The sequence below is a fragment of the Lasioglossum baleicum genome, chromosome 3, assembly GCF_051020765.1.
Source record: "Lasioglossum baleicum chromosome 3, iyLasBale1, whole genome shotgun sequence".
Classification (NCBI taxonomy): Eukaryota; Metazoa; Arthropoda; class Insecta; order Hymenoptera; family Halictidae; genus Lasioglossum; species Lasioglossum baleicum.
In genome coordinates this window covers 8,503,198-8,531,182 of record NC_134931.1, presented here as the reverse complement: position 1 = coordinate 8,531,182, position 27,985 = coordinate 8,503,198, and the positions used below count along the sequence as shown (strand labels likewise).

Here is a 27,985-nt window from a genome sequence, read left to right as displayed (position 1 = left end):
TTTTATCCGATCCCCCCGTTGTGTGGCAACGATTGCCGACGCTGCGTGCCGCCAGTCGGTTCGAATAATCGCCTCGTGGCAGGTGAAGACGAGAATCGGCGAGCAGGAGAGTCGTCTAGTCAGAGCCAGGCCGTCGCACGAGGACTGACGAGCCGCGTCAGGTCGCGTTTTGTTCATCAATCGCTAAAAAAACAGTGCCACGAATAGAACACGCAACAGGACGGGATACAACGTGCGTGCTACAGCTTTCTGGGCCCAGTGTGTTATATCTCGTTCGTTCCCTCGCTTTTTTTCCTGCTGGTTCTCTCGCGTTTTGGACCCGAAACTCTCTGTCTGCTTCAGTCAGGGTTCCGTTCAGTTTCGTTCCGTCAATTTCGATTCGGGGCGGCTTGACATCGGCCACGAGGGTCCAACACGAACACGCACCGCAGGCATGTCCTCCCTGAAGGGTGACAAGGCGCCTTGCGCTCGTCTCTGCCATATCTTGAAATGGGAGGACTTCGACGGTTACGGGTTCAATCTACACGCGGAGAAAGGGAAGAACGGTCAGTTCGTCGGCAAGGTGGACGACGGCTCGCCAAGCCAGGCCGCTGGCCTGCGACAGGGCGATCGGATCGTCGAGGTTAATGAGATCAACATCGCAAACGAGACCCACAAACAGGTGGTCGAGCGCGTCAGGGCGTTCCCCACCGAGACCAAGCTCCTAGTCGTTGACCAGGAGGCCGACGAATATTTCAGGGCCAACAACATCGTTATCAAGGGCACCATGGCGAACGTCAAGGTGATCAAGACCCCCGAGAAGAATCCCAACAGTGTCGAGCAGGAGGATGAACTCAACGGCAGCAGTGCTTCCACCGACGAGGTATGTATGTATATGTGCGATATCATCGATCAAAATAATTGAAAGCGATTACGGTAATTCAGATCTCGATCTTTGAATGGTCCACAGCCGTGGCCCGCCTGTTTCGATTCGCGATTCCAGTCGAAGACCGATCGTTGAGTGCGATCTATCACGACTAAATAGAGTTATTGCTATTGCTTACAATTAGACTTCATTAAGATTAACTATTTCATAATGTTGGAGAAATTAATTTTTATATATTGACGGCACTGTGTGTGTCATATGTATTGGTAATGCGTAACGCTCTCTCGATTTAATAGGTTTACCGGCGTAGTTACTATTCAACATAGTCATTATGTTATTGTGGTCTACACTGTATTAAAATATTTTAGTGTTATAAGATCAAAATCTCACAGATAAATAATCATTGAGATCATTCATTAGTTTAGTTGGCTACATGTTAGTTGAATAAGGATTTTTCTTGGGGTTGTTTCGTTGTTTGGATTTCAATCGACCGAGTTGAAGCTTCGAACTGTAAATGATCGAGATCGTGGTCCACCTGTTGATTTGATTCGCGACTTGAGTTGACTAATCGCTGCGAGCGATCGATCGCGATTACTACTATTCTTAGGGTTGATTCGGATGATGTATTTCATAAATAATTAGTGAGATAATGTATTGGTTTAGTTAGCTAGATATTAGTGGAGTGTGGAATCATGATTTTTATTTTGGTTGTTTTGTTGTGCGGAGTGCAATCGATCGAGTTGCTGAACGTAGTCCACCTGTTGCCTCGCTGATCGATTCACTTAGAGAGCGATGAATAGCAACTATGTAGAGCTCTTGCGATTTTAGTATTTCTTAACTAAGCTGAATAAGTTAGCATGGTTACCTGTGTGTGAATATAGTTAAATTTTATTTCGGGAATAAAAGAAGGGGAACACTTTGCACCGCAAGGGGTTATGGGGGTATTCTCAATATTTAGAAATTAATTTCAACAAAAACGTCGAACCTGATACATTGAAATTTTGCACGTCTATTTATACATGTTTGAAGCATCAGCACACATTTTTAAAAGCCATTTTATTCAACCTTGTACGAGTTGTTATTAATTAATAAACCATATCACGAACAAGCTATCCAATCAATTCGTCTTGAACGCAGGTAGCTATCATCGGACGTGCCAAATTGTAACGTATAATTGCAACACAACGAATTTGTTTGAATGGCAGAAATTGAATGGCAAATTTCAGGAGATTACGTTCACCTTTTAATCATGTTAATTAAACATGAATTAACCGCGATTAAGTAGTCCGGAATTAGTTTTGATTGACGTACGTGCTGCCAGGATTACATATTTACTAAATAGGTACTTCGATAGCGTCTTATCTTGTAAACATGGTAACCATTATCAACATCGTATTTATACACCATCCATTTCAAATATTTCCGACCACGGTGTAGCACGTATTCGAATTCGAATAGCTTTAATCCATAACTCGTTTTTACTACGATATAAAACTACGAACTTGTAGACGTGTATTGTTTTCTCTTACACGGTATCTTTAGATCGTGAGTCAGACCGCGTTGATAGCCGATTACTTCGACACGATGAGATTTCTTTTTAATTAACAACTTACTACCTTGGATTTATGTATGTACTTGCGGTTATATCGTGCGTCAAAAATGTATTTGCATGACCAGTTTTTTTGGATACAACTTCCGGCAAAGAAGAAACACATTGATGTAAATAAAAACACCCTTTGGTGCGTTATTATGTACAGAAACGAAAAGGTATAAACACTTTTTCTACTGGAAGTCTATTAACACATTACCGACCGGTGATTATTCATAATTTTGAAAAATCTACGGCACCTGGCTAAACACTTTTCAATGGAACCTTCAATAGCAACAGCAATTTTCATTGTGAACTAACAAGTCACCCTCAATAACGTCATCTAATAGTTTCATTTAAGATTGCAATGTAAAAGAAAATTTCTATGCTTTCTTTGGGTACAGCACAATTATTGAAAATCCTATTAATAGGCTTCCGGTAGATAAAGTGTTAACAGGATTTTCAATAATTGTGCTGTACCAAAAGGTAGTTTAAAAATCATATTTTATCCCAAGCAAAAGTATTAGATTACGTAACAGAGGGTTGTCGGTTTACGATTGAAATTACTATTGTTGTTGAAGGAATTATTGAAAAATCCTTAAACTTTCAAAGAGTAGATGTATATATACTTTTTTGACCCATTGTACATATTTAAAAATATAGGTTGTTTTGTTTTGTCGCCTAGTATGCAACAATAAACAACCTAACACGCTTCGTATAGCATCATATTAATGCAACAAAGCAAATAAAAGTACTACTTTTCCATGTAGAGTGCAAATAACTAGTATGTACTACGAGCTCATCAATAAGCTGTAAACCGGCATAAAACTCGGCGCGTGCACGATCCGCAATAAGAAAGCAATTGTTGATGCGTATTGTGCCCGGAGCGTAACAAGGTGGACTCGGATTGCGTAAATGCATTTCGCGCGTAATTTTCGCGAGCATGATTCGCCGTATCCTTGTAACGTCGTAAACGATCGCCGGGGAAAAGTAGCCTCACACGGTTTTTATGTATTTAGCGATAAGCGTGTAAAGTGTTTGCAATCGACCCTGCGATCTTGCCTTCGAACATTTGTGTTTATGCGGGTTGCCAGCCCAACAACGAAACGAGCTGGTGAATTGCAAAAAAACGAGGTCAAAGCACCATACGGTAAGAAGAATGTCTCTTTGCGTACACCATTGTCCCCTGTTTTCAATTAACCGCGTGAATTTATGGTTTGCCAGCCGAGTTTAATGCTATGTGGGTCGCGCCGCATTTCCATAAAAAGCTGCGCCGCGATAGAAATGGAAAGGAATCATTTGTTGACTCGCTGTCTTGATGAAAATGGTATCGCGCCTTTTATGCACTTAAATGGCAACATTGAGGAACCAGGAAAAATTCGCCTCATTTTTACGGTACAATTCTTTCATTTTAGATTAGTTTATATCAGTTTAGATATTTAATTTTTCTGTTAAGTTCTTATCAGAATTCAATTTTAGTTGAGTTTTACTGTACTGTATTCATACACGGTGTTGGGTTTGTTCGATCCAAATATAAGCGTTAGATTATGAAAAACGTATCATATAGACTAAGTGTACTTGAAATTACAAGTGAATAATCACGATAATAGAAACTTCATGTAAAATACAAGACTGCGCATTAATTGCAAGATACAGGAGCTACGTGGATATTTATTAATATATATTTCAAGGTACCGAAACTAAGTAGATGTACATAGATCTCTTTCTTGATAATTGTATACAGTTGACAACAATGCAACAGTGTTTTTTAATTTCTTGAAATGCTTTTATTCTCTTCCATTAGATCTATTCATTTTTGTCATAAATGAGCGGGTCATATTTGACCCAGCATAAACTGTAGACTTGTGAATAAAATAGAATTTGTTCACGTAAAGTGTAGAGCATTATCCCAAAATATTTTATGCAACTATTAACTTCCTTGAATATACGAAACGTTAATAAATCAATTTAAATTGTTAAAAGTCCTAATGTAGCACGGGGGAATACTTTCAATCTCACTTTCTCTTGCTCATACACTATGGACGTTATTCAAATATATAATTGTTAAAAATTCAAGTGCAGCATGAGGAAGTGGATTTAATTTCACTTCCTCTTGGTCATTCACTATATGAATAGGATTAAAACGTTACGGATAGAAATTTTACAGTTTTATAATCAAAGCAGCTTCGCAAAAAGCTAAAAGACTCCGAAAGTTAATCAGAGCATGGTTCGGAAAAAGGTAGTTCGAGGAAAATTGAATCGGCAGAAGGGGTTAGCCGTACAAATATGTAGAAACGAAGAGTTCAGAGGTTTCTTCTGGTTCGTTCCGGCGAGAAGGCTCCGTGGAATTGCGTGACACGCGGCATTCGAATAGCGCCGCAAAAACGAAGAAAAAATGTTCGTTAGCCCCCCTCGAGAAAGCTCATTTGTCGAGCGACGGTTCTTGTTCGATGACTCGCGCGAAACATGAACCGCCGACAGCCGTGAGAATGCTATCTCAAACCAGAGGATCCTGTTCGGTCCGAAGCCGAGCGAATTCTGTCGGAAACGAATTCGCATAAGCACGCGTCAACTCGCAGAAACAACGACCATTTTACGAGCGATCGCAATCGGTCTCCGACTAAACGCCAATGAATGTCGCTCCGGTGGTCTCAAAATAGCAATCAGGCTTTTTACAACTTCCTGCAATTCCTCTTTCATGAAAAATCGTTTTTTTTTTCAAAGAGTAGCCTCGCTCTTGAAATACATGTATAATGCATGTAAAAATTACTTGCGTTTTATGTGGCTGGACTTGATTATTATTGTACGAATCGAATTGTTAAAAATCGGTGGTTTGAATGAGTTACACCGTGCAGATTTCTCGAGACTGCGTTTGCGTTCAACTTTGTAGAAAAGTGCGGATACTTTTGGAGCAGACAGTGGAACTTTTTGCTCCATAAAAACTGTAACGATAATTATATCTGGTGCCTCATTCCGGCGAGTCACCGATAACTTGCGCAGACTGATACCATTATCGCAGCTTCCCTGATTGCTCAAGCAGGAACTTTCATCTTTTCTCCAATTGTAAGAAGAACAATGATCACGATAAATTCAGCATCGGACGGAACTCGTATTTACAGCAGGTTTCGAAAGAACCGGCGAAGAAATCAGATGCGAGAAAATAGCATTTTCGATTGGGAGATACCAGCAATCAGGCTCCATTAAGTTTCCCTTATGTTCGGTACATTTACTCTGAGAAACTGGTGCTTTCTTAACTTTTGAATATACACACTCCACTAATTATTGGGTGCGCTAACAAGTAGACTGCGGATTTTATGCATTTCTGAAATGAACAGTCTTAAAACCGAGTTGGAGATCCATAGAAGTTTCGAATGCAGATGCATCGTTTCCAAGTTGAGAAAATAATCAGGTAGTTTCTACGAAGAAATTTCTAGGCGACTGCTGTTGCTTTTAATTCATGCAGACACTTTTTATTTTGCATATAGATCCGCAAAAACGACTGAAACTTCCAAGTTGTGAAAGTTATTAACACTTACACCAATAACGAAAGTTTTACTGCACTTTATGATTTTAATGCATACATACATATTTCTATACTTGAAATATAAATTAATCTGTGACCATCCGAAAACATAAAAATCTATTATACAATAAGCTTGTCATTTGTCAACCAAATTGTTAAAGGAGTTTCTAAACAAAATTGTACAATTAATGCAGGAAATTTTTATTTTGCATATCGATTCGCGGAAACGATGGAAGAGGCCGACTAATAGCGCATATTGTTAAGATAGCGCGAGTACTTACGTCGTTTAAAACGAAGAAAACGTTGCGTTTGTGTATGAACAAATAATTGTAATGTGTAAAACATTGGCCGCGTTTTATTGGAATATTTTTGCTGCATTCTTACTAACGTCTGCATACAACGACGCAGATCGAAATTCGATCTCTTATCGAGCGTTCGCATGTTATACGTTCGATCGCGTCACGGATCAAGGGGAATCACGGTTCTGGCGACCTCGAACGTTGCCATGAGAGGCGTTAGGCTCCTGTACACGATATTTGCAGTAGCATTTTATCCTACTAAAATTCTATGAATTTCCAAGCATTTGGAATCTGCTAAACTACTGTCCATAAAATCTTGTGAAACAATTATAGTTAGAATTATTAACCATGCATCACTCATACGAGCTATTGGATCCCCAGTAACGCTTAAAAATGAATTGCTTAATCTATACATAGTCCAGAATGTTCCACAAAAATTTCAAAGATTTGAAAATCAATTTTTGTGGTTACTCAACATTAGGTTTGCAGTGTGTGCTTGGACAAAGGTATTTGTTGAACAATTTTCCGTAGAAGCATCTATATAATTTTGATAATTGTAAAAATAACAAACGTGGAACCGGTATTTAACCAGCGATGGTAGATTTAGTGTTAATAGTATATACACAAAGAAATAAATTTGTTGAATAAAATTCCTAATTCCTAATAAAACTTTGAGAGCACGTCCCGTAAACCTAGTGTTAAACCGAATGGCTTAGATAGAAAAATGTATGTTGTCTCTAGCAGAATATTCTTCGGATGTTCTTGGAACGACGTGCCTGATCCCCCAAGGTTATTAGACTAATTAGAAAAGACAATTTTCCTGTTTCGGTGTTGCGGTGAGATTAGCGTGGTTCGAAGGATGACTCATTCCGTCGCGAACGTTAAAACACGTACAAAGTTGACGCGATAAGTCGTTTTCGGTCTTTCTACGAAATTCAACCCGAGGAAACCGCGACTTTCGGAACATTTTATAAGCACGCCGCGCCGGCGCGACTTATGCGAAAAGAAAACATTAAATGTTTAACGGTACCATAAATTGAACGCTCGTCGAGACTGTTTAACGACGGCGACACACGGGGGATCGTTTATTCATTAATTATAATGAGATATTTATCGCGCGCGCGCATCAAGTATTTCAACGAACATGGCGAAAGATGGGGGAAGGATCGTAAAATTGATGCGAGATAAAAACCACTGGAAACATTGATACACGAATTAACTCGTCGTTCGATCAAAATGTAACTTTCAATTTTTAAGCAATTGATGCCACTCGTGAAACTGCAACTTCTTTGTCTGTATGGTACGTGGCTGAATTAAGTCCAGAGCAAAATTCATAGCTAATTAATACAGTTAATAACACTGGAAGAATTTTTCTCTCCGATGATACGAGTAGATACATGGTAGTTACATCTGAGCCGATTGCTAAAATTAGGCTACTCTTCCTCTATATGTGTTCTTAATTGCTTAAATGCAACGAAAAGATTCTGTAAATATTCTGCAACCATTCTGCAAACATTGCGGAAACATTTTGTAAACATTCTGCAACCATTTTGCAAACATTGTGCTACCATTCTCAAAGAATATACATATTTGAACATGTGCGGATGATTATTTGATAGTTCCTCAAAATTTAAAGATTTCTACACAAACTTGATTTGTGAAACTTCAATTCTAGTTGTGAATCAAGAATAGCCTTCAGTAATACAATCGTATAATTTCCTTCATGATTATTATTTGAAAGGAGACTTTTAAGTTGCGTCTGATGCAAAGATCTTGAAGACTCAGGGCCGATCCCATTCGTTGAAGCATCTCCAGATAAAAAAGACGTTTTGCGATCGGTTATCAGGTGAAACTGCGTTCTCGTTCGACTGTGTATCACCGAGGAGCGTTCTTGGATGTAACAATTACAGCGTTAATCACCGGAAGTACCTCCTTTGTAGAATGGCGCGTCACTGGCCTTAATTCAAAGGATTGTAGGGAATTACACGACTAGGTGAAATAACGACTGCGAATAATTCTTCAGCGATGTGCATTTCTTACAGGTGTTTGCTGAATTTAACAGGTGAGGCGTCATTGGACTCTTATCTTATCGGCTGCTCTAGTTCCTATATTTGGCAAGATCGATTTCTTCCTCGACCACCCACAGCTTAGAACCGTTCCAATCAAAACGAAAGCGAAACCACTCGCAATGAGTCAAAAACAGTTCTAATCATTCCTGAAAACAAAATGAAATTTTATCAAATTCGGCCAAAAGTCACTGACAAAATTGGTGCAACATCTTTTCGACAAATAGGCGTGTCTCAGTCCTCTTGAAACACTGTTAAAACATTTTCAAATATTCGTTATGAAAAATACTGTTATATTTAGAAGTTTCTACAGAACAATCCCACATAAAAATCATTCCCACATCTATTACGCTCGCCTCGGAAAAAATTCTGAAAGTCAAAACTTCAACCACTCGTACGACAATAAAATCGAAAGGAATAAAACGACTTCTGCATACGCAAACGTAACACATTGATAATCACCTAGAAAAATCTGTTATCGACTCGCAAAATCGCTGTTAGTGGATGCAATCGGTTCCCACGAGGGTCCAACGATCGATCAACGATCCAGAGCTCTCTCGATCGCGTTATCTGGTGGATTTATCGGAAGACACGGCGTCGTCGGCGGCCTCCGTCGATCCGATTCGCCGGATTTCCGGTGATTTGAACCCGCGTAAAGTTACGTAAATTTTCGCGTTGTTCCGCGCTACGTGACCGAAGATGCCTCGCGAGCTTTTGCACGGCAATCGCATCGCAGTTACGTGCATGCATACGTGTGTATACATATACATATGTATGTACATATGTATATCGTAGATTGCGTGTGCATTGGGGTGGAAACGCACACACGGTCTCCTATCGAGGAATCGCGAATGCGTTTTCGTTCCTCGTTACGTGCTCGCACTTATCACAATCGGACTTCTTTTTTTCCAGAACACGTTTGTTCTTCTCTTTAACTCTAGCTCGCCTATTCCGTGTCCACGTTCTTGCAACAAACTGTTCATTTACGTTCGTAATTCACATAGCTCCCGTACCTCCGTATTATTCCAACGCGTGTTTCTCACTCCTCGTATTTCGATTTAACGCCTGGTAATTCATTCGACATATTTATCTTAATGCTTTATCTCAATGCCTTTCGTTACGTGATTATCGCTAGGACTTTGGAAGAATTCTTTTCTATGTGAAATGTAGATGGTGGTTTGTGGAAATGCTGGTTGTTGGTGTTCTATAACAAATAAATTGTTGGTTGTAGCTGATGGTCGATTTTTATTGGATTATTGTGGATAGCGAAAAATCGGTAGATGTAATATTCCAAACAATAGAAGGATTGCAAGGAACAATTAGTACAAGTTATACATAGAATACAGAAAAGTCTTGATCTAACATAAGCCAGACGGAGTTTACACGATCTTAGTCAGTTCGCATACCCCCTCTACTGGGGGCATACAGGATCGAGTACATCGGTGTGAAATTATTTTTTTATGGGACTTTCACCAACTTATTTGTAGCATTTTTCTGATTGAAATGACACTAAACACGATATAATTTGAATTGTATTTAGTGGTTTCAATCATCGCGTTTCAAGGAAGTAGCTGTTACTCAGACATCCTTTAACGTTTTACAACCGAATAGTTACTAAAGTTGTACAATATATGTACTTTTAAAGAATATACTCGTTTTAAAACGAAGTCCATCAATTTTTTCAGTCAGGAACGTCTGAAGGTCGCGTATCCATTCATCATTGCAAAGAAATACCCCAGTTACTCAAGAATTATTTAACATTTTACAACAAAATGATGACTACAATTTGTATAATAGATGTACTTTTAAATGACGTACTTGTAAAAAAGAGTCGATTCGTTTAGTTAGGAAAAATTCCTAGAGATCACGATTTTATTCATTGCTTAGGCCACTGTGTTCTAGAGAAGTAGCTGTTAGTCGGGAATGTCTTAACCTTTTACAACAACTCGTTGCGCGATGTATGTATTTTTAAACAACGTTGTTGTTAATGAGTAATAGCTTAACATTTTGCAACAACAAAAATGGCTACGTGGTGTACAATATACGTACTCTTAAATAACCTACTCGTTTTTAAAAAAGTCTTGATTGATCTTTTCAGGAAAAAATTCCTAAGGATCATATTTTCATTCATCACTGCTCAGATCATTATCAAACTTCTTCCTCCTGTGCCTTATAAAAGACGAATATATTAATTTTCTCATTAATATTCCTATGATGTATGATCACTTTTATAGAGCATACTTTGTCAGGACAGTAGAGATCCATCGATCGAGATCGCAGCAGAATGAACGCATCAGGTCGATCGATTGCCCAATCGTTGATTAAGCAAATTGATGCGAGAGGCCGAGGTCGGTCGGACGGAAAGAGAGAAAAAAAATTGTGCATATCCGTGGCGTGCAGTCGATCGCGCGTACGGCAAAATAATTAATCGGTTCTCCACAACAGGATAGTCAATTTCCTGCCACCGTTTTCCATTGCGCAATCTATCAACTGCGCGCGCGCTGCATACGCTCGACGCCCGCAAGAAAACGAGAGGGAAAACCAGAACGGACAAACGATCCTTCGAGATTCTTTTTTTCCCCGAGATCGTTCAGAAACACGTTGAGTAATGTCGTTCTCCAATAAACCTAATCGCGTCTTAAGAATGCAGGTAGTAAACTACGTCATCCGCGACTTTTATCCTTATTGCTTTCGGTCCATTATCGTTTGGTCGATTAATAGCTGGCCATAATCTGTCTACCTTGTGTTTTAACTCGAATACGGAAGCTGGAGTCATGGGAAAAATGTTTGCTCGACGAAATGTTGCCTTTTCGGAGTTGATAGTGAACGATCTAGCATGATTCTGGTGAGTAATGTTTAATCAAAGTGAATGGTTTAGAGTGGTATCGGCTGATGTTCGTTTATGGTGGAATTGGTCTGTTTGTGCATTATTTATGCATTTATGTCATTCGCAGTAAGTTATCTCATTAAAAACCAATTGTCCATTTTCGTTGGAGACTAGAGAATTCATTGCTAACTCCATCGATCTTGAACATCGTTTTATCGACCCTTTTAGAACGTTCTCAAATAATCAAGCTTGAGATAATTGTGCCAATCCACTGATGGAAAAGGAACGATTAAATCTACTTTATATGGAACCTATTAAAAACGCTTCATAATTGATTCGATCCTTGACTTTTATTCCCAATTTTGTGATTGCCATTTAACAGTTTTTAAAAATCACAATATCTAAGACACTTCTCACGATGCCAGATTTATCTGTCTCTAATAAATTATTAAAAACGTTGCTTGCTGTATGAATGAATAGGCTGCATTTCATACAGAATGTCGTTAATAGACTGCGGATTTTATGCATTTATGACAAAAATGAATAGGTGTAATCTAAAACAGCAAAAACACTAGACAAATTTAATGCTACTGTTATATTATTTTCAATCTATTAAACATTTTAAGAAAGAAATGACATTTTTATTTCGGCCCAGTTTGTTGCTATCCAGGTAGGAAATTTTTATTCCGCATAAAGATCCGCAGTCTAGTTTTTAACATTCACTTTACAATAGAACTAAATTTTTCAAATTGAACTGAATAATTACTTAAGTTCTTTCAAGGATTCAGAAGGACTCGTTTACTACAATAGATGGCGCGTAAAAGAATTTTTTTTTTAAATTGCAATTTGTTGTAATAGTTGCTTTTTACCATTAGCAATTAATTTTTGTAATTGGTAATTACAATTGGGCTTACGTTGAAGCACCCATTCGGTAGACATGGAACTTCGTGAATGGCACCTACCGAAAAGTGCCATAACGTGTTTTGTCTCTGAAGAACGGCGGAGAACGTCTAATGTGCTGGCTTCATTCAGCGTCAACCCGTGTCGCGTTCGACTTATCGGTAGGTTAAACGATGCTACACGGTGAATCCGGTAAAATTCCGCACCGGGCAACCTCGAAAATCCGTTATCCGCTCTTATTCCGATTTCCGTGTCTCGGGCTACCGAAGCGATTTTTCGAAGAAAGCGTGCCAAAAAAAAGCGAGTCGCTTCCACGTCTGAATACGTACTCGGATAACGGGGATTCCGCTCTCGGGAAAAAGAATCGGTGCATCTCGGTCCCCCGGAATAATTAACCTGTTAACCGACTGATTTTACGAGCATAAACAATCGAGGAGGCGAAACTCGAGACCTATAAAATTAACGTAATCGGGACTCGTACAGAGTGGTGCACCACGATCCATGCCAAGAAATGCCATATACGGATGCCGTCGAAATTCGCAACAATATTATAACTGGACTGCAGATTTTATACATTTATGGGGAAAATGGTAAAATATAAAAAATAGTACAGTAAATCCTCTATAAACGCAAAAAGGCTGTAAACGATAAACGCAGAAAAAATATCCCCTCCACTGTAGTAATCTGATCTCGGCTCGAGTGTATCGGTGTGAACCACTACTAATGCGACGCGGAGTGCCAGTGCGTCCTCACAATGTAAATTATTATTACTTATTTTTTTATGAAACTTTCACCAATAAGTTTGTGGCATTTTTCTGATTAAAATAAGACGAAACATAATATAATTTCGACTGTATTTAGTGGTTTAATTCAGGATGAACGTTTCAGGCGCAAGGAAGGACAGCGTATGGGAAAGAAAGAGACGTGGAGAGTCGGAGTCGCTTCGGCCACGCGCGGTCTCTCTTTACATGCGCTGTCCTTCTCTACGTTCGGCTCGGCCTTTGAAGTTAAAAAAAATAGTGTCCCGTCTACGATAAATGCAAACGAATGCCCCCGAGCTTTTGCGTTTATAGAGGATTTACTGTATGTTATAGAGAAGAGTACATGTTGGTGTACTGATTCCAATTTATTAAAATTATTAAAGGTAGGAAGAAAATTATACATAGTTGGCTCCTGCGTCTTATATAATTAATGGAGAAAATTTTTGTTTTGCATAAAGATCCGCAGTCTAATTATAACGTAAATTGGTTCAAAGTTGATAGCAAAGCATTGCACTGAACTGCAAGAGAGTGTGTGGAAGATTTTTAATACTTATTAATTTTCCGAGTTGTCATTGAAATTTTATGTCTTCTCAGATTAGGATGCACCAGCACGCGTACGTTCGCGGTGAAACTCGTACGTGCCGTCGGTACACCGCTTGTAAAATAATCAAATCGCAGGGTATTGCAGTTGGACGGTGCTGCAACGCTGTGACACAGATTCTGGAAATTTTATAGAGAGGCCGTGGATCGTCCCGATGCGTAAACACCGTCTTCTTTGCGTACAACTATCGTTCCCCGCGACGATATAGCGTTATTACACGCGGGACAAATTCCTGAGAATGCGGAGGAAAGTCTGATAGCTGATTCGCTGGTATTTGAGCAACATCCTAGTTGTATGATCGTCGAATATGTCATGAGTTGCTCAAGAAACATTGAACAACACATTTTGAAAAAAAGACGTCTCAACAATCTCTCCGTTTATTTCGAATCAATATGTGCAAATGAAACGTTCAATAAAACGTGCTCGATCTTAATGTTTAAATTATTATAATTTCGTAAAAAAGAATCGAACAGCAGTAAACATAGGCTCATTTTATAGCTTGAAGCATCCACTTTCGCTGTTCATCATTCAATTTCTCCGAAAACTTGTTTGCATGATCTAATCAGTGCGAAACCAACAGCACGGCAGATGCTGCATTTCTCTAAAAATCCTGCGCATTCAACGTCTCTAAAATCTTTATAAACATTTTTTCAGGACCGAATCCACCGTAGACTTGAAGATTGAAGTTTCCTCCTTACAACCAGATCTTGATACTTGAGGTACGATTTCTTTTAGCCGTTTTATGGAACAAAACTGAGAAACAAGTTTCGAGCACGTTGTGCACCTTGCATTACCGCAAATACGGCGATACACATTTCATTCAAAGTTGAATAACTCAACCATACAAAATCGTATCTCGAGTTTCAAAACATCGTTGTAAAGAGGAAGCTTCGATCTGCAAATCTATAGTGGATTCGGTCCTGAAAACAAAATTTTCAAAGATTTCAGAGACGTACCAATTTTCAGGTTTTCGCGAAGTTTGGAACGCGAATCACGTCTTTGCCTTCGTTTTCAAAACTGCCTCAACGTAAATGTCAGTTATTCTTTGTTCCCGATAACTAAGACTGCTTGAATCTGATTGATTTGGTTTAAAATAAGGAATCAGTTTTTCCAACTCCGGCGGCGATATCGGTACGAGAAGGACAGCCCGACTAACATTATTTTCGAGGAGATTTAAACGGTCTGCCGGCACGAAACCGGTTTTCCCTCTGTAGCACGGCTTTATTCGTTGGAATTCTTTTAAGTAGGTACCGTTCGGAATATTGCATCAGGGCCCAAGGTCGTTTATGAGTTTCTTCTACCGATTGGTGTTTAACTATTCATCCGTGAGCTACGTTCGCGTTTATTTCTGCGTCGTGGGTATTTAAATTGCGTCTCTGCTGTTCCACCTGTTCATACTGTTCTCCCGTCTTCTCCCTTTTCTTCGGATCGAATATTAAACGTTTTTCCCTTGAGAGACCTCGCGCTCCGATTAATCGACTGTAAAGTTAACGGTTTCTCCTATCGAATCGACGGGAATCGATTGAACACGTTCTCTACAACGAAAACCACTTGGCCACCAGAAGCTATTAATTAAAAAAAAATTATGGATACGAACGCACGGCTAAAACCCATTTGTTTAAAACTCGCACGATCTCAACATTTTTAATTTCTCGAGAAATGAGAAATAAGACTATATTTCTCTTATTTCATTAATAAAATAAAAAAATATTGGAAAACTTATGATATTTGGAATATCGTTGATAATATTTATCGAAAGCGCAAAAAACATTAATTCGATGTTTATTCCTGTCCAATATGTACATTAGGGTGGGCCTAAGCTATACTTGGAGACAAATTTTTATCGAGATACAATGCACGCACGCAATTATCCAGTATTGTTCCTTTAGGTGAGAAAAAATTTGTGCGAAGTTTGAGATCGTTCGGACAAAAGGATGAGGTGGCCCACTTAAATTGAAAATTTCGAAAATTGTGAAATTCACATTAACTATGGAACATGGCACATCGTTGGATTTGTCTTTTTTCTGAATAGGAATATAGAACAATTGTATGAGCTCCTTTAAGTAAAAATAACGGTGACCTTGAAATTTCGAAATATGATTTTCAAAAAATGTTTTTATTTTGCCATTATATTTACCTTATTGAACAGTGCAAATTTCTCCTCTGACATTTTTTCGTATAATCACAAGTGACAGAGATATTTAAATACCTACATTAAAATGTAGCATATTTTTACTGATGGTAGGACATACGTGTTTGTGCATTTCCGAAAATATGTTATAAAATAAATGAGATTCATAAGAATTTTCCTAGATTTAAATCGAGAAGGAAAACTATACACGATATTGAAACTGAAATGTCTGTTAAATTCGTCATTTGTAGTGCACACATTGAAATTCCAACTGTATTAACAGTGAGATAAGGAAAAAAATAAAACTGTCCTAAATAATCAGTTCCTTGCAAGGTGCAGAAGATTCTCATCTCGCACAAAGATCTATATACGGAACAATAATATCTGTGATCCTTGATTAGCTTACTCCAGCGACAGTAAACTCGTCACACTTTTGAAGACTACTCCGCGCGAGTTAGACCTCAAAAGGAAAACAGCAATAGGGAAAAACAAGTTAAATTCGACCGTGAGCCACATGGTCGATATCTCGCCAATTCGATTGCGCTTATCAGAAGCATAACAGGCAAGGAACAACGCGACGTACCGTCCGCGAACTACCTCGCTTTTACTTTCTATCAGCACCGGCATTAAGGCGAAATGTTCAGCGTTGCGCAACGAGAAATTTGTTTCGCTGGTCAAATAACGCGAGGTCGATCGATCAGCATTATGTACCGGGAATGTTGGAGGATATTCGCGCTTTTCGGTACCGAGTTGTCAGTGATAAACACGTGCAACGCTGTCGAAGACAGCCTACTACGCTGAGCCTAGGAATCGTCTAAGAATTCTTCTTTGCCTTCGACAGGATCGATTCTATCGGCTGAAGCGCATGTTTCGGAAAAAAACTAGCGCGCAGCGACGCGATCAACCTTGATACGTGACGCGGGTTTCTTATACATACATAGTTCAATCGCGTCGTGTTCCTTTCTAGAGAGACAACTGTCTTCCTTCGGCAATTGCGTTAGGTGTCGGCGAAACTGGAATTCCTGCAATGTTCCAGTCATAACTTAGAAGTAACACGTCGAGTTTTATCAAATCAGCTACCAAGCCCGTCAAAATGGCGGATTTAAGATTTTTTCCTTTTACAATTCGTAAAGTTACGATAAATTTTTTATTATAGTTCTTTAGTAAATATTCTGAAATATTAGGAACATACGTCAGTCTCGTTTAGGCCTCGGTAATTCTAGAGTTAATTATCCACATCCACAAGGAACCTATTTTTTGAGAAATCTCCGGAATCAGAGGGTGACTTTTTCGGAATTTTTCTTGTGTTGTGATTCTAATCAACTGGAGCTGATAAACTGATATCCTTAATTTCTTTTAATCTCTTTAGCATTTTAAATTGCACTTTTTCATTTGTGTCATAAACGCATAAAATTCGCAGTTTAGTGATAACTATGACAGGAATTGTAGATATCTTTGTTTGTTTCTCGGGTTGTAAGGAAAATTCGTGTATTTTCGATATCGCGACATAAATCTCGCGCATCAAGAGCATCGGCCGGTATCTTTGAAGTGATCAAACTGCTCATAGTAATCTATCTTTGCAACGTTTGATATCGGTATCCCTTATCGCTTTCGCCGAACTTGATCGAGTCAAGATACAGTAAGATTTTATAATTGTCACAGTCGAGACAACTTACAGTTAACCCTTTGCACTCCTCTGTCGAGTGTGACTCGACATTAGAGAAAGAAAAATGTAAATAAAACGAGTTTTTATATCTATTTGGTTCTTCCTTTATTTATTTAATTAATATATAAGTTTATATAATAAATATAAGTTCCACAAATGTAAATTACAACAAAGTTTGAAAGCTACATTTATAATGTAATTAATAAACAAAATTGTTCAGAATAAGTAGCAGTCAAGGAACTGTCCTTTGAAGTAAATTTTAAGTAAAACATTAAAATAATACGGAATTGTTGGCAACAAAATTGAAAAATAATTCGGAGTGCAAAGGGTTAACAACATCTATAATAAACGTTCTGAAATAACTTATAGTTTATAGACACGTTGATTGTTGAACGATCGACCCCAAGAATACGAAGTCATTTAGTCATTCTAATGTAAAGAATTAAAGCTTATTATCAGTGCTTGCGTTTTAGATTGCACAAATCCGAATGGAAAGCGTTCAAATATCAATATTAAGTTCTAGCTTACCATAATTAAATAGGACTTTATTTCTTATAAAAATTGAAATAGTTAAAGTTTATGTTGATTTGTGTTGCAGAACGTGCAAAGCGTGCAGAAGTCGAACGACACGTCGCAGCACAGCGAGAGCAGCACGGTATCAGCAGGTGCGACGAGAACGAGGAGCGAGACCGAGAACGAACCGTCAAGAGAAAATGGAAACGGCATCAGGAACGATTCAACGACAATGGGTCACGTGCACGGGACCGGGAACGGTAGCGTCGGTGGCAACGAGCCGCGACAGGGTCTCAATCTCAAGATGAGCGCCAAGGAACTCAGAGCTCAACTCGCGGCACGCAAGAAGTACGACCCGAAGAAGGAATCGATCGGATTTAAGGACAAGTTTGACATTGTCCAAAAGTTATAACGGATCGCGTGTTATCCTTTACGGCAATCCTATCGGCTATGGTTCGCGGTGCTCTGTGGGATCACTCGATATCGGTAGCAAGAACTATCCCTTGTCTTTAAAGTATCTGTGAGGAGCAAGCTGGTCTTGAGCTGCTTTCGGAAACGGTTTTTCGCGAAACCAATAAAATTTTGTACGATGGAATCGTCATCCTAGGCTCTATGCTCCTTTGGGAGGCTCTTGGAAGGTCTAGGTCCTCGGTTCGAGACACTCAGTTTTTAAAATTACTAGACCCTGAGCATTTTTGCGAGACCTCCAGCATTTGTGACACCCTGTGTCTTAAATTTGGGCTTCAAAAAATGAATATCGGTAAGAAACTTCCAGCGTTCCTACAATTCTACGATCCAAGGCTCTAGCTTCCGTGTTCTGGGTTCTAAGGTGCTAGCTTGTATATCCTGGATGCTAGAAACTCCTGATGTTCCAACAACTCTGCATCCTAAATCCTAGATTCTAACTTAGATCCTGAATCCTAAACACTAAGTTTTAGGTCCAAGACTTACAACATCTGGGTCGCTATTCAGAGCTTCTAGTAAATTTGAAATCCTCGATCCTAACGTGTCATTTCTCGGTCATAGACCCAAAGAGACTAGCATTTGTGTCTGTTTGCGAAACTCTGAGCGTTCCAGAAATTCCAGGCCCCATGTCCCGAGCTCCTCGATGTGTCCCTCGATCCATACGGATCGCAGTCGAGGACTGGCGCGAATTCTTTCGCGCGAACTATGCGCGACAGGCTGCAAGTTCTCGAACACGTTTCACAGTTGATCGAACGCTGGAAGTTTCTCGTTCCAGTGAGTCTCGCAGCCTACGAGAACGGAGGTTTGTAAGACAGCCAAGGACGATCGCGACGAGCGATGCGGGAGAAAGTGTAACGTTGCCATACGACGCGACGACGCGACGCGCAAAGCGTCATCGCTAATTTCTGTTATCTCTTATCGAATTCAGGACGCGCGCCGACAGTTAATGCCCGAATGTGGTCGCACCCAAATTGTGAATGACCGAGCGAAATCCTTGTGCTGAAATGCTATGATTGGGAACAACGGATAGCATTGTTCGTATGGGACATAATTTTGGAGATGTATAGCATTGAAGTAGAGTCAATCTTTCTTGTGTAATATGATTTTTATGTATACTCTTCTTTTGGCTATATCTCCTCTCAATTATCATTAGACTGTGGATTTGTTCACAAAATTTTCTACAGCGATTGCAAGCTATTGGAACCAAATAAAAATTGTTGGATTCGATTGTTACAATTTTAAATAACTATACATTTAAATATCATTATTATTTGAAATAACTGCACAGAATATATATGATTTGCATCGCGCGAAATGTAAAATCGTGATCGCCACATGTGCCTAACTCCGATAGCGAGCGTGTTCATAAATCTGAACAATTCTCATTGAGCACGAATGCTTGCAACACACTTTTTTCGACGCTCACTGAATACACATCTGTTTTTTAGAAAGTTCTAGTAAAAAGAATGAAATGATATGAAAAAGTGAACGCGTTACACGTCTACAGACATTCAATTAGTTTCTTCTAAACTAAGAGGGGTTAATAAAATACAAATTAGCCACGTTACAGAAGGGTTGACAGTACTATTCACTTCCTCATCTTGTCTAACAGCTAGGAAAGCGTGGAAGATGGTGGATCGAAACGATTTCTTCCGGTCCCCCTGTAACGTCTCGCTCAACTTCTCCGCTCCCAATGGGAGACCGTGGTGGTTCTGGTAGTGTGCGAGTTTGCCAAGATCCGAACGAATTATGTAATTGAAGGAATGTAAGAGAGCACAGCTTGGCAGGAACACGGCGACACAATACTGGGAAGAGCAGCGCGAGGTTTCCACGTTAGTCTCCTAGCCGAAGTCAGTCGCAGGACTCGCAGAAAATGTTCGGGTACTGTCTCAACGCTGCTGCGGCATTGCTAAATATTACGACAACCTGTTGTGCAACGTTCAATTATCGTCGTCGTGATCCTTTTGCGTCGTGTTTCGCGGCTCGCGCGAATACCTGACGACTGGTCGCGTTACATTTCCTTCCCCCTTCTTATGCTTTTTCTTTTTCTTTTTCGGAAAAGAAACGCGTTCACTCTGGGTCTAGCGCATTCCATCTCGCGTTAGTTTCCTCCTCGGTTATGGTTGTCTGAGGGGAAAATCGTAGCGAGCAAGTTTAGAGTTTGGGTCACTGGTTAGGAAGATTATATGTACTGCTGAGAATAAAACAATCAGTAGACTGAAGATTTTAATCATTTTATTAAAAATTGATGGATAAAATGAATAGAACAAATATCCGCGAAATCACAATTACAGGTTAATTATTCAGAGTGGAAATGAATTTGTTCTCAGCTTCTAGATTTATCGTTTCTACTGTATTAATTGTTAAGTGTATGTAACTTCCAGTGCTTCTCAGTAATTGTCGCAGTTTTTATTTTCCAAGGTGGTCTGCAGTCTAGACATCGCACAGAGACCCAGCTGACTAATCGGCTCTAATTAATGAATATTAACCTGGTAGTCAACTGGGTAGTCAACTACATCTCGACATAAACGTACTCGCTGTGGTTTTAGCCTAACGAGGAGAATGTCCTAACAACGCGCTAAATAATTAACACCCTTCAACCATTGTATCAATAACTGGGTACCTATTCTCAATTTGTCTTTCAAATTTGTTACATGTCACTTTCGACAAATAGCGAAATTGTTACAGTTCCACTTCCTTAAATACAGTAGGACCTCGATGAACCGGCTTGATCGAGAGGCTAACAGCCCGGATAAATGAACACCCGAGGAAATAATTAAAGTGTACATTATATTCCAAAATAAATTTTTTATTTCTGAAAATTTATTTCCTTTCATAATATAATCATATTTAAACGCATATTTCTTTATAATCGAGATCCGGTTAATCGAGGTCCTATTGTAATTATAATTCAATTTATACGTTCAGCCATGAAATTATGCACTGAACGATTGTTTAAAATCAATATCTTTCGACGTATCGCTGTATTCCGAGAGTCAAACACAGACTTTTGCATTTTTGGCAACGATACAATTAACAACTGTCTACGCCTACAGTACGTCAAAGGCTCAGCACACTGTGGAACGTATCGAACACGCGGAAGCGCGTCACGGCGTCGCTACTTCATCATTACTATCATAACACGTTTCGTCGAAGACGAGTGACTCGTCGATCTTTCCGTCGGTCTTTCCAGATTAGTATTGCGTCACCGATCGCTGGTGTTCGCAAATGTATTCCGGTCACGTGTTTGATGCATTGGTCGTGTGCGCCAGATACATATTCGAATCACAGGGGGCGACTCTTGCGCCATGTTGAAAACGAAGCGATATTTCCGAATTGTTTTTGGAGAAACTGAACACCGTATTTATTCGAAACTTTTTTCGTATATTACTATAGCAGTACTGCATACTGCATAGTCGTGCGCCATGCTGGAAATACTATTTTCAGGAATTTTTTCAGATGAACCAACCGTCGTATTTTTTTGTTATTTTCAGAGCGTATTACTACACATCTCGGGAAGCAGAGAGTATTTTTTATTTCTCAGGAATTTGGAATTTGTAAGAATGTGTAAAAAGTTTTCAATCAAATCGATTGTATCTGTTAAAGCTTTAGAAGTTTCTATTGGAATTTTGTGGGAGAATGCTCCCGAAATGTGCGATCAATGATTCATCTTTAAAAGTTTGAATTTTTCCAGTCGGTACACGAGTCGCTCCTCTCTACGCGATCAATAAGTCTCGTTCGCGCGGCGTTTTCCCGCGAACGAGTACGTAACGCGAATATCGATACGCGATTCCTGGAAACTTCGGCATAGTTACGTACCCGGAGCCATCCCACGGTTAAAACACGATTTCTTCGTATCGCCGGAGCCGCGTTTTATATACGGCTCGTCTATTGTCCGGGATAATTAGGATCGATACGATCGTAAGTCTCTTTCGTAACTCGAACACACGCTGTTTTCCATTTCAAATACGACAAAGATGGTTGTTTTGCGCGAACCGGCTGTTCCATCCCAAATTCTCACGTAACCGAAATTCTATAGGCCGCCCGGACGATTTTGTTCAGCGAAGCTTTCGCGGCCGTAAATCATCAGAAAATCATGCTCGCGTGGCAACGTTATCTGCGACGATCAAATTTGTAAACAACCGAGCCGCAGATAAAGCGAGTTCTTCTTCGTTCTCAGAGCGAATTCCATCGGTTTTTTTTTTAAATGTAGAGCTACCGGTATCGAGAGACGATAACGAGTGTCGAACGAAAACGAGACACGTTCGCAGACCCGTGTAGATCGATGGATCGATGGATCGAGCCTCCTCGATCGAACGAAAATCTGCTCCAAACCGATCTGTAAATTCTTTGATATACTTTTCCTTTTTTGTTCTCATCGAAATAATTGTTGCGAGGAGGTTTGCTGTATAAAACAGTGCCCGCTTCTGTAAATATTAGATCCTCGTGCGTCAAGGCCGATGCTGCGATCGGAAGAAACGATCGAAACCTTGCAAAAATCTACGTATGTACACCTGCCAAACTTCAAATATTAGAAATAATCACGGAGATCTTCATTTCGTTGATCCAATTGTTAGTTAAAATTGGGCGGATTCCGAAGAACCAACGTTATTTTTTATATTTCTTTAACGAAAAATGCGAAGAAGTGAAAAATATGGATCGTAATGTCCAGAGAAAGAATATTAAAATTTACGAAATTAATACTTACGATTATGTAATGTAATAAAAAATTTCATTTGTTTTACAAGATCCACGATATCTGTCTGATATGAATCGGCGTTTACAGACTGTTCAAAGCTTTCGTTCCCTTGTTTTTAATATCCGAAATTTAGCAGGTACGTTTGTCAATTAGAATACAAGCTGTAGAAAAGAAGGGTCTCGAAAGTTTGAAATTTCGTGCAAAAAGTTGTGCACCGGTTCCTTGAAATGTATATAAACATCCTGCGTGAGAGATCCAAGTTACACACGTTGTTACGATTATCGCACACATGTCGAATGTTAACTTGTAAGCGTTTAACTTTAAGCATTACGTTTGACGACGACGCGCCGCGTCGTTCATCAAATTGCGTTTAACCGCGTACATCTGTGTATAAATATCGTTGTACGTAAACACGTCTTTTTGTCCTTATTTCTTGTTGCTTCTTCTTCCTCATCCATCGTGATAGATCCTCCACAATGTTTGATCAACACGAGCTAGTCCCGTGGCTCGTGTTTCTGCACCTTAACATTTATTTCCTTGTACGTAGGTGCTCATTTGTGCCTATTTAATAGTTGCTGAAAGATCAAGTAATTATACGCCGAGATCAATAACAATTTTTTCAGACTGTGAGATTCGTTGTTTTTGAAGAACAAATAAGGCAATATTATGAAAATAAGTGGTAAGTATTTCTCCAGAAATTTTAGATACGCTACTGTGCAGAAGAAAGAAGCACCCAGTATAGCTATAAGATATAATGACAAATAATATCTTTATGGAAATTGTATTGTACAATGATTCATTTATTGCATTTAAAGTATTTCTATTAAATATGGCCGGGTGCTACTTTCTTTTGCACAGTAGTGTACGTGATGTTATCAGTGACAAAATGATTAAACTGGTATCCGAACTATACTGGTAGGGAAGTCAATTTTTATACATGATCTCGAATTTTTCTGTAATCCTAAATAGATCTATCATAAAGTGTAAACTTCCACCTTCGATTCCAGCTTATAAGGAAATAAGAAGGCGCATCCCGCACCCTCGCGCATGCACGAGATATCTTGGCCAATATCTCAACACCACTCAACACTAAGTGTGCATAGCGGCGCGGGGTAAAAACAAACCAACATTCGTAACAACATTTCGACACATACTAAAGAAAAAGTACATATGTATTTTCTTTGTTTTTCTTTTTTTTTCACCGCACAGCTCACCTCGCTGCTCCACTATAAACCCATACTAAGACTACAAGACTACTGAATCCCTCGCGAGCTGCCGAGGACAACAGACCTCTTCTACATATGGGGGAGACCCCGGAGGAGTCCTTTGGCACCTATGGTATGAAATTTCATACAGCAATTGCCTTACTTCTAAACGTCATCTTTCTTAGCGGGAACCGCGCGATTTGCGTTTTCGATTGTTCGACCGCGCGGACACGTGTGAACGTAAACGAATACGAATGGAAGACACTAATGTAGATAAGATTCGCGCCACTTCCGATGTGTCTAAACGGGATCTTACTTAGTCATGTGTATTTTTTATTTTTTATTAAACAGAGAGTTCTATATTAAACCAGAGATATCCTCTCTGATTAAACAAAGAGCTGTATTTTATGGGCGATGGTAGCGCCGTTTGTGGCGAATTTTTAAAGTTCCATAAGGGGACGTAGTGTGCCACGTAGTGGCAAAATGCTCAAACTATTAGCCAAATTTGTTTCTAGTTCCATCCGATAGATGGCGATGTCTGCCATTGCCGCTTGACGAGATATAGAACACATATCTTGTATACTTCCTTTGTACAATTGTGACTTCTTCGAAAAATCGAATAAGCGTGACCTCCAACTTTGACAAAATTCGCATAAGTTGAGGAGGAACTTTTGAGTCGATCTAAGGATGTTTTCCTGCAGATATTTTTGAACGTTTTGAGGAATAAGTTGTCATAGGGACACTGTGGTTTAAAAAAAATGCTCGCAGCACAAGCGAGGTATAGCAGTACAGTGAAGTCGCGATTTAGCTTCCTGACTGAGGATCTCCACTGATCTCCACGATCAATGTCCCTTCGCTACCCCTACCACTGGAGGGCATCCCCGCAAGGGACCAAGATGCTCACGCTGCATTTACGCTGAAACATTTCATGTATGAATCTACAATGAATAACTAAAGATAATGAAATAAGGAAGCTAATCTGCGTATATATTTATTGAACTACCGATTTTTCCCGAACGTTTAACTTATCGTTAAGTCACACTACTGAATTTTCGAAAAATTTTTTAAGAAAAAACCATAACTGTAGTAACTAATAGTCTTTATTTTTTACCAAAAAAATTACGATATTAAACATGTATCGTGGTGAGACAAGAAGGTCCTCGGCAAGAATGCGGTAACGTATATGTAGGTATACGAATGTATTATTCTGTACTCTACATTTTTTTAAGGAAAAAGGTACAATTCACAATAAGGAAAACTCACCTAAGCAAAAATTTACAGAATTTTATTGATTCAAACTGGAATTGATAAAGAGTCGAAATCTGTATTACAAAATAATGAAATTAATTTAGACTGTAGAAAACGTAGAATAGATCTAAATTAAAACGAATGTACAGTATTAGGAATTATATATAGTATAATGTAAACACATATTTTTATATTAAATGTACCTCGCACTTTGTGCATTTGTAAGCACATGCCCTCAAAATAAATTACAACAGTAAAATAAAAAAAATTCATTGCCTTTTAAATATCAAAAATATATTGATACAAGTGTATCTATTGTTTGTGTCTCTTATAATTCATCATGTTCTTCATCCACGTCATTCTCGTATTCTGGATCGCACAACTTTGCAATGTTTGTGCACATTTGATATTTGATATCTTCTTCCTTGCGAACAAACAGTGAGATTATGGAATCTTCAAACTCCTCAACTATACCTTCACACTGAAAACGCGAAAATTAATTTTATTGTTATATTCACACGGATAGTATTGGGTTGGCAAGAATGTAATTTCGGTATTTTAAGGTGAAATAAAAGCCAATGTTTTTGTTCAAGCAATGAACTTTAATCAATAAAATATTTTCCATTTTGCTCTATGATCTTCTGCCATCTTTCTGGTAGCTTCATAATTCCGTGCTCATAAAACTTCTGGTCTTTATCGGCAAGATACTGATGCAAGTGCGATCTCAGGTCGTAATCATTAGCGAATGTTTTACCATTCAAAGAGTTTTGTAAACTTTGGAATAAATGGTAATCTGATGATGCGATGTCTGGGCTATATGGTGGATATGACATCACTTCCCAGCCAAGCTCTAATAATTTATTACATGTTATCAAAGATGTGTGTGTGGCAAAACACAATGGTAAAACATTCACTGACGATGATGACCTGAAATAGCACTTGGAACATGTTTTGCCGATAAGGGCCAGAAGTTTTATGAGCGCAGAATTATGAAGCTACCGGAAAGATGGCAAAAGATCATGGACCAAAATGGAAAATATCTTATTGAGTAAAGTTCATTGCTTGAATAAAAAAATTCGGTTTTATTTCACCTTAGAACATTGAAATTACTTTCTTGCCAACCCAATATAAACATTGTGATTAGGATGGGAATATTTACATAATACTTGAGGCTTTTGTTTAAATCACCATCTTGGATGATATCAACTTTTGCCACCTCAGGATTCATACCACCTGCTGGGCCCATAAGATTCAAAATTGTCAATTCACTATTCGATTTATAAGTTGCTCTCACATAATCCGACATTTTCTCACAAATATTGTCCAGCACATCGGATATGTGTACTTCGGATTGAGCAAGAAGTACCTTGAAACATAACAGGAAAATGTATCAACAGATTCGATTCAAATGTTGTCTTGTAAACTGAAAAAATTAAAAGAACTCGTACCTTCTTAGTAACAATATTACCATCCGCATCTAGCCTGTAATTACCTACATCAATTTCCATGGAAGGATCAATTTTTGCTAATTCTCCTTCAACTTCTTTTATGGTGGATCTGCAAACTAGACATTATTAATATTAATTTATTACATTCATTGCGATCTATGTGCAAATTAAATTCATATCAAATTTTACATTTGCACAAAGCGATTTTACCTAAACATTTTAAATATTTATTATCGATGTCTGTACTGGTAACAACAGTCAGCCCAAATATAATAGAGCACAGCACAATTAATCCGTGCATCTATAACGAAAATGAAAAATATAAGGAATCAAGATGATAAAACATAAACAAATCGAAAGAATAAATGTATACTTACGTTGTATTCTATGAAGAACGATTAGGAATATTTATTTAATTCACAAAGTGTCGGTATTCTTATCAAACGTCTATAGAAATTGTCTTACAACCGGACACGTGTATGATCAAGTATATATATGATGTGCATATATACACGTCACGACGATGCGAATTACAAATAAATTGCTTATCAGATATAAGATATAGGATATAAATACGAGAGTACCTGGTACCAACATAAAGATATAAATACAAAAGCTTTTGTGCACTTTTGTGTATAAATCAGTATAAACAGAGATCTCTTGTATAAATCTAATCGGAATACGTATAAATACTCAACACCGACCAACTGAAAATTACATGCAGGACAACCAGGAGCTCTCTCTGAATCTGAATATCAATACTGCGACAATGGCACACGAATCATTACGAAGAATATAAGAAAATCACACACGTTGTGATCAACATTTAGTTCTTAAACATTCTATATATGAACAATCTATTGACAATCTATTTACTACTGTTGGAATTACAATTTTGTATCAACAATTATTGGTCGTGGAATTTTTAATTAATAACATTTATATATAGCTTGATGATGAATGTACTAAACATGTACTGACGTGTACTCATGATGCTACATATCCTGTGGGAAAAATGATTTTATTAGATAGCGCTATGAAATAATTATAATTACATTTATGTGCCACAGACTATGGACCAATCATTCTACGCGGTTTTCTATTCCACGATCATGGGGCTTTAGAGTTTAGAGCACTTTAGAGTTTCGAACTTATTTACATATATAGACTGATATAGACT

At 38.6% G+C, this 27,985-nt stretch overlaps 2 protein-coding genes across 3 annotated transcripts; one reads left to right on the top strand and one right to left on the bottom strand.

The window, feature by feature from the left end:
* The first annotated feature begins 24 nt into the window (after positions 1 to 24).
* Positions 25 to 23,333, top strand: LOC143221884 (uncharacterized). Its single transcript, XM_076447507.1, has 2 exons — positions 25 to 862; positions 17,826 to 23,333. The coding sequence occupies exons 1-2, from the start codon at positions 434 to 436 to the stop codon at positions 18,150 to 18,152; spliced, it is 756 nt and encodes a 251-aa protein (XP_076303622.1). The 5' UTR covers positions 25 to 433; the 3' UTR covers positions 18,153 to 23,333.
* A 2,040-nt stretch (positions 23,334 to 25,373) lies between these two features.
* On the bottom strand, positions 25,374 to 27,943 carry Sel (canopy family protein seele). 2 transcript variants are annotated; one of them, XM_076420386.1, is made up of 5 exons: positions 27,183 to 27,943; positions 27,016 to 27,106; positions 26,806 to 26,914; positions 26,517 to 26,723; positions 25,374 to 25,838 (listed from the first exon to the last, which is right to left on the bottom strand). In XM_076420386.1, the coding sequence occupies exons 2-5, from the start codon at positions 27,021 to 27,023 to the stop codon at positions 25,686 to 25,688; spliced, it is 477 nt and encodes a 158-aa protein (XP_076276501.1). In that variant the 5' UTR covers positions 27,024 to 27,106; positions 27,183 to 27,943; the 3' UTR covers positions 25,374 to 25,685. The 2 variants fall into 2 exon arrangements, with proteins under 2 accessions (XP_076276501.1, XP_076276500.1); XM_076420385.1 differs by having other exon boundaries at positions 26,806 to 26,921; positions 27,183 to 27,941.
* Positions 27,944 to 27,985: the final 42 nt, after the last annotated feature.

Bases quoted from the DNA above. Each gene is read 5' to 3' on its own strand.
- Sel (XM_076420385.1), bottom strand. From the start codon at position 27,106: ATGCACGGATTAATTGTGCTGTGCTCTATTATATTTGGGCTGACTGTT. The intron at 26,922-27,015 runs GTAAAATCGCTT...AATAATGTCTAG, and splicing joins TAAATATTTAAAATGTTTAG to TTTGCAGATCCACCATAAAA. The intron at 26,724-26,805 runs GTACGAGTTCTT...TTATGTTTCAAG, and splicing joins GTAATATTGTTACTAAGAAG to GTACTTCTTGCTCAATCCGA.
- LOC143221884 (XM_076447507.1), top strand. From the start codon at position 434: ATGTCCTCCCTGAAGGGTGACAAGGCGCCTTGCGCTCGTCTCTGCCAT. The intron at 863-17,825 runs GTATGTATGTAT...TTTGTGTTGCAG, and splicing joins GCAGTGCTTCCACCGACGAG to AACGTGCAAAGCGTGCAGAA.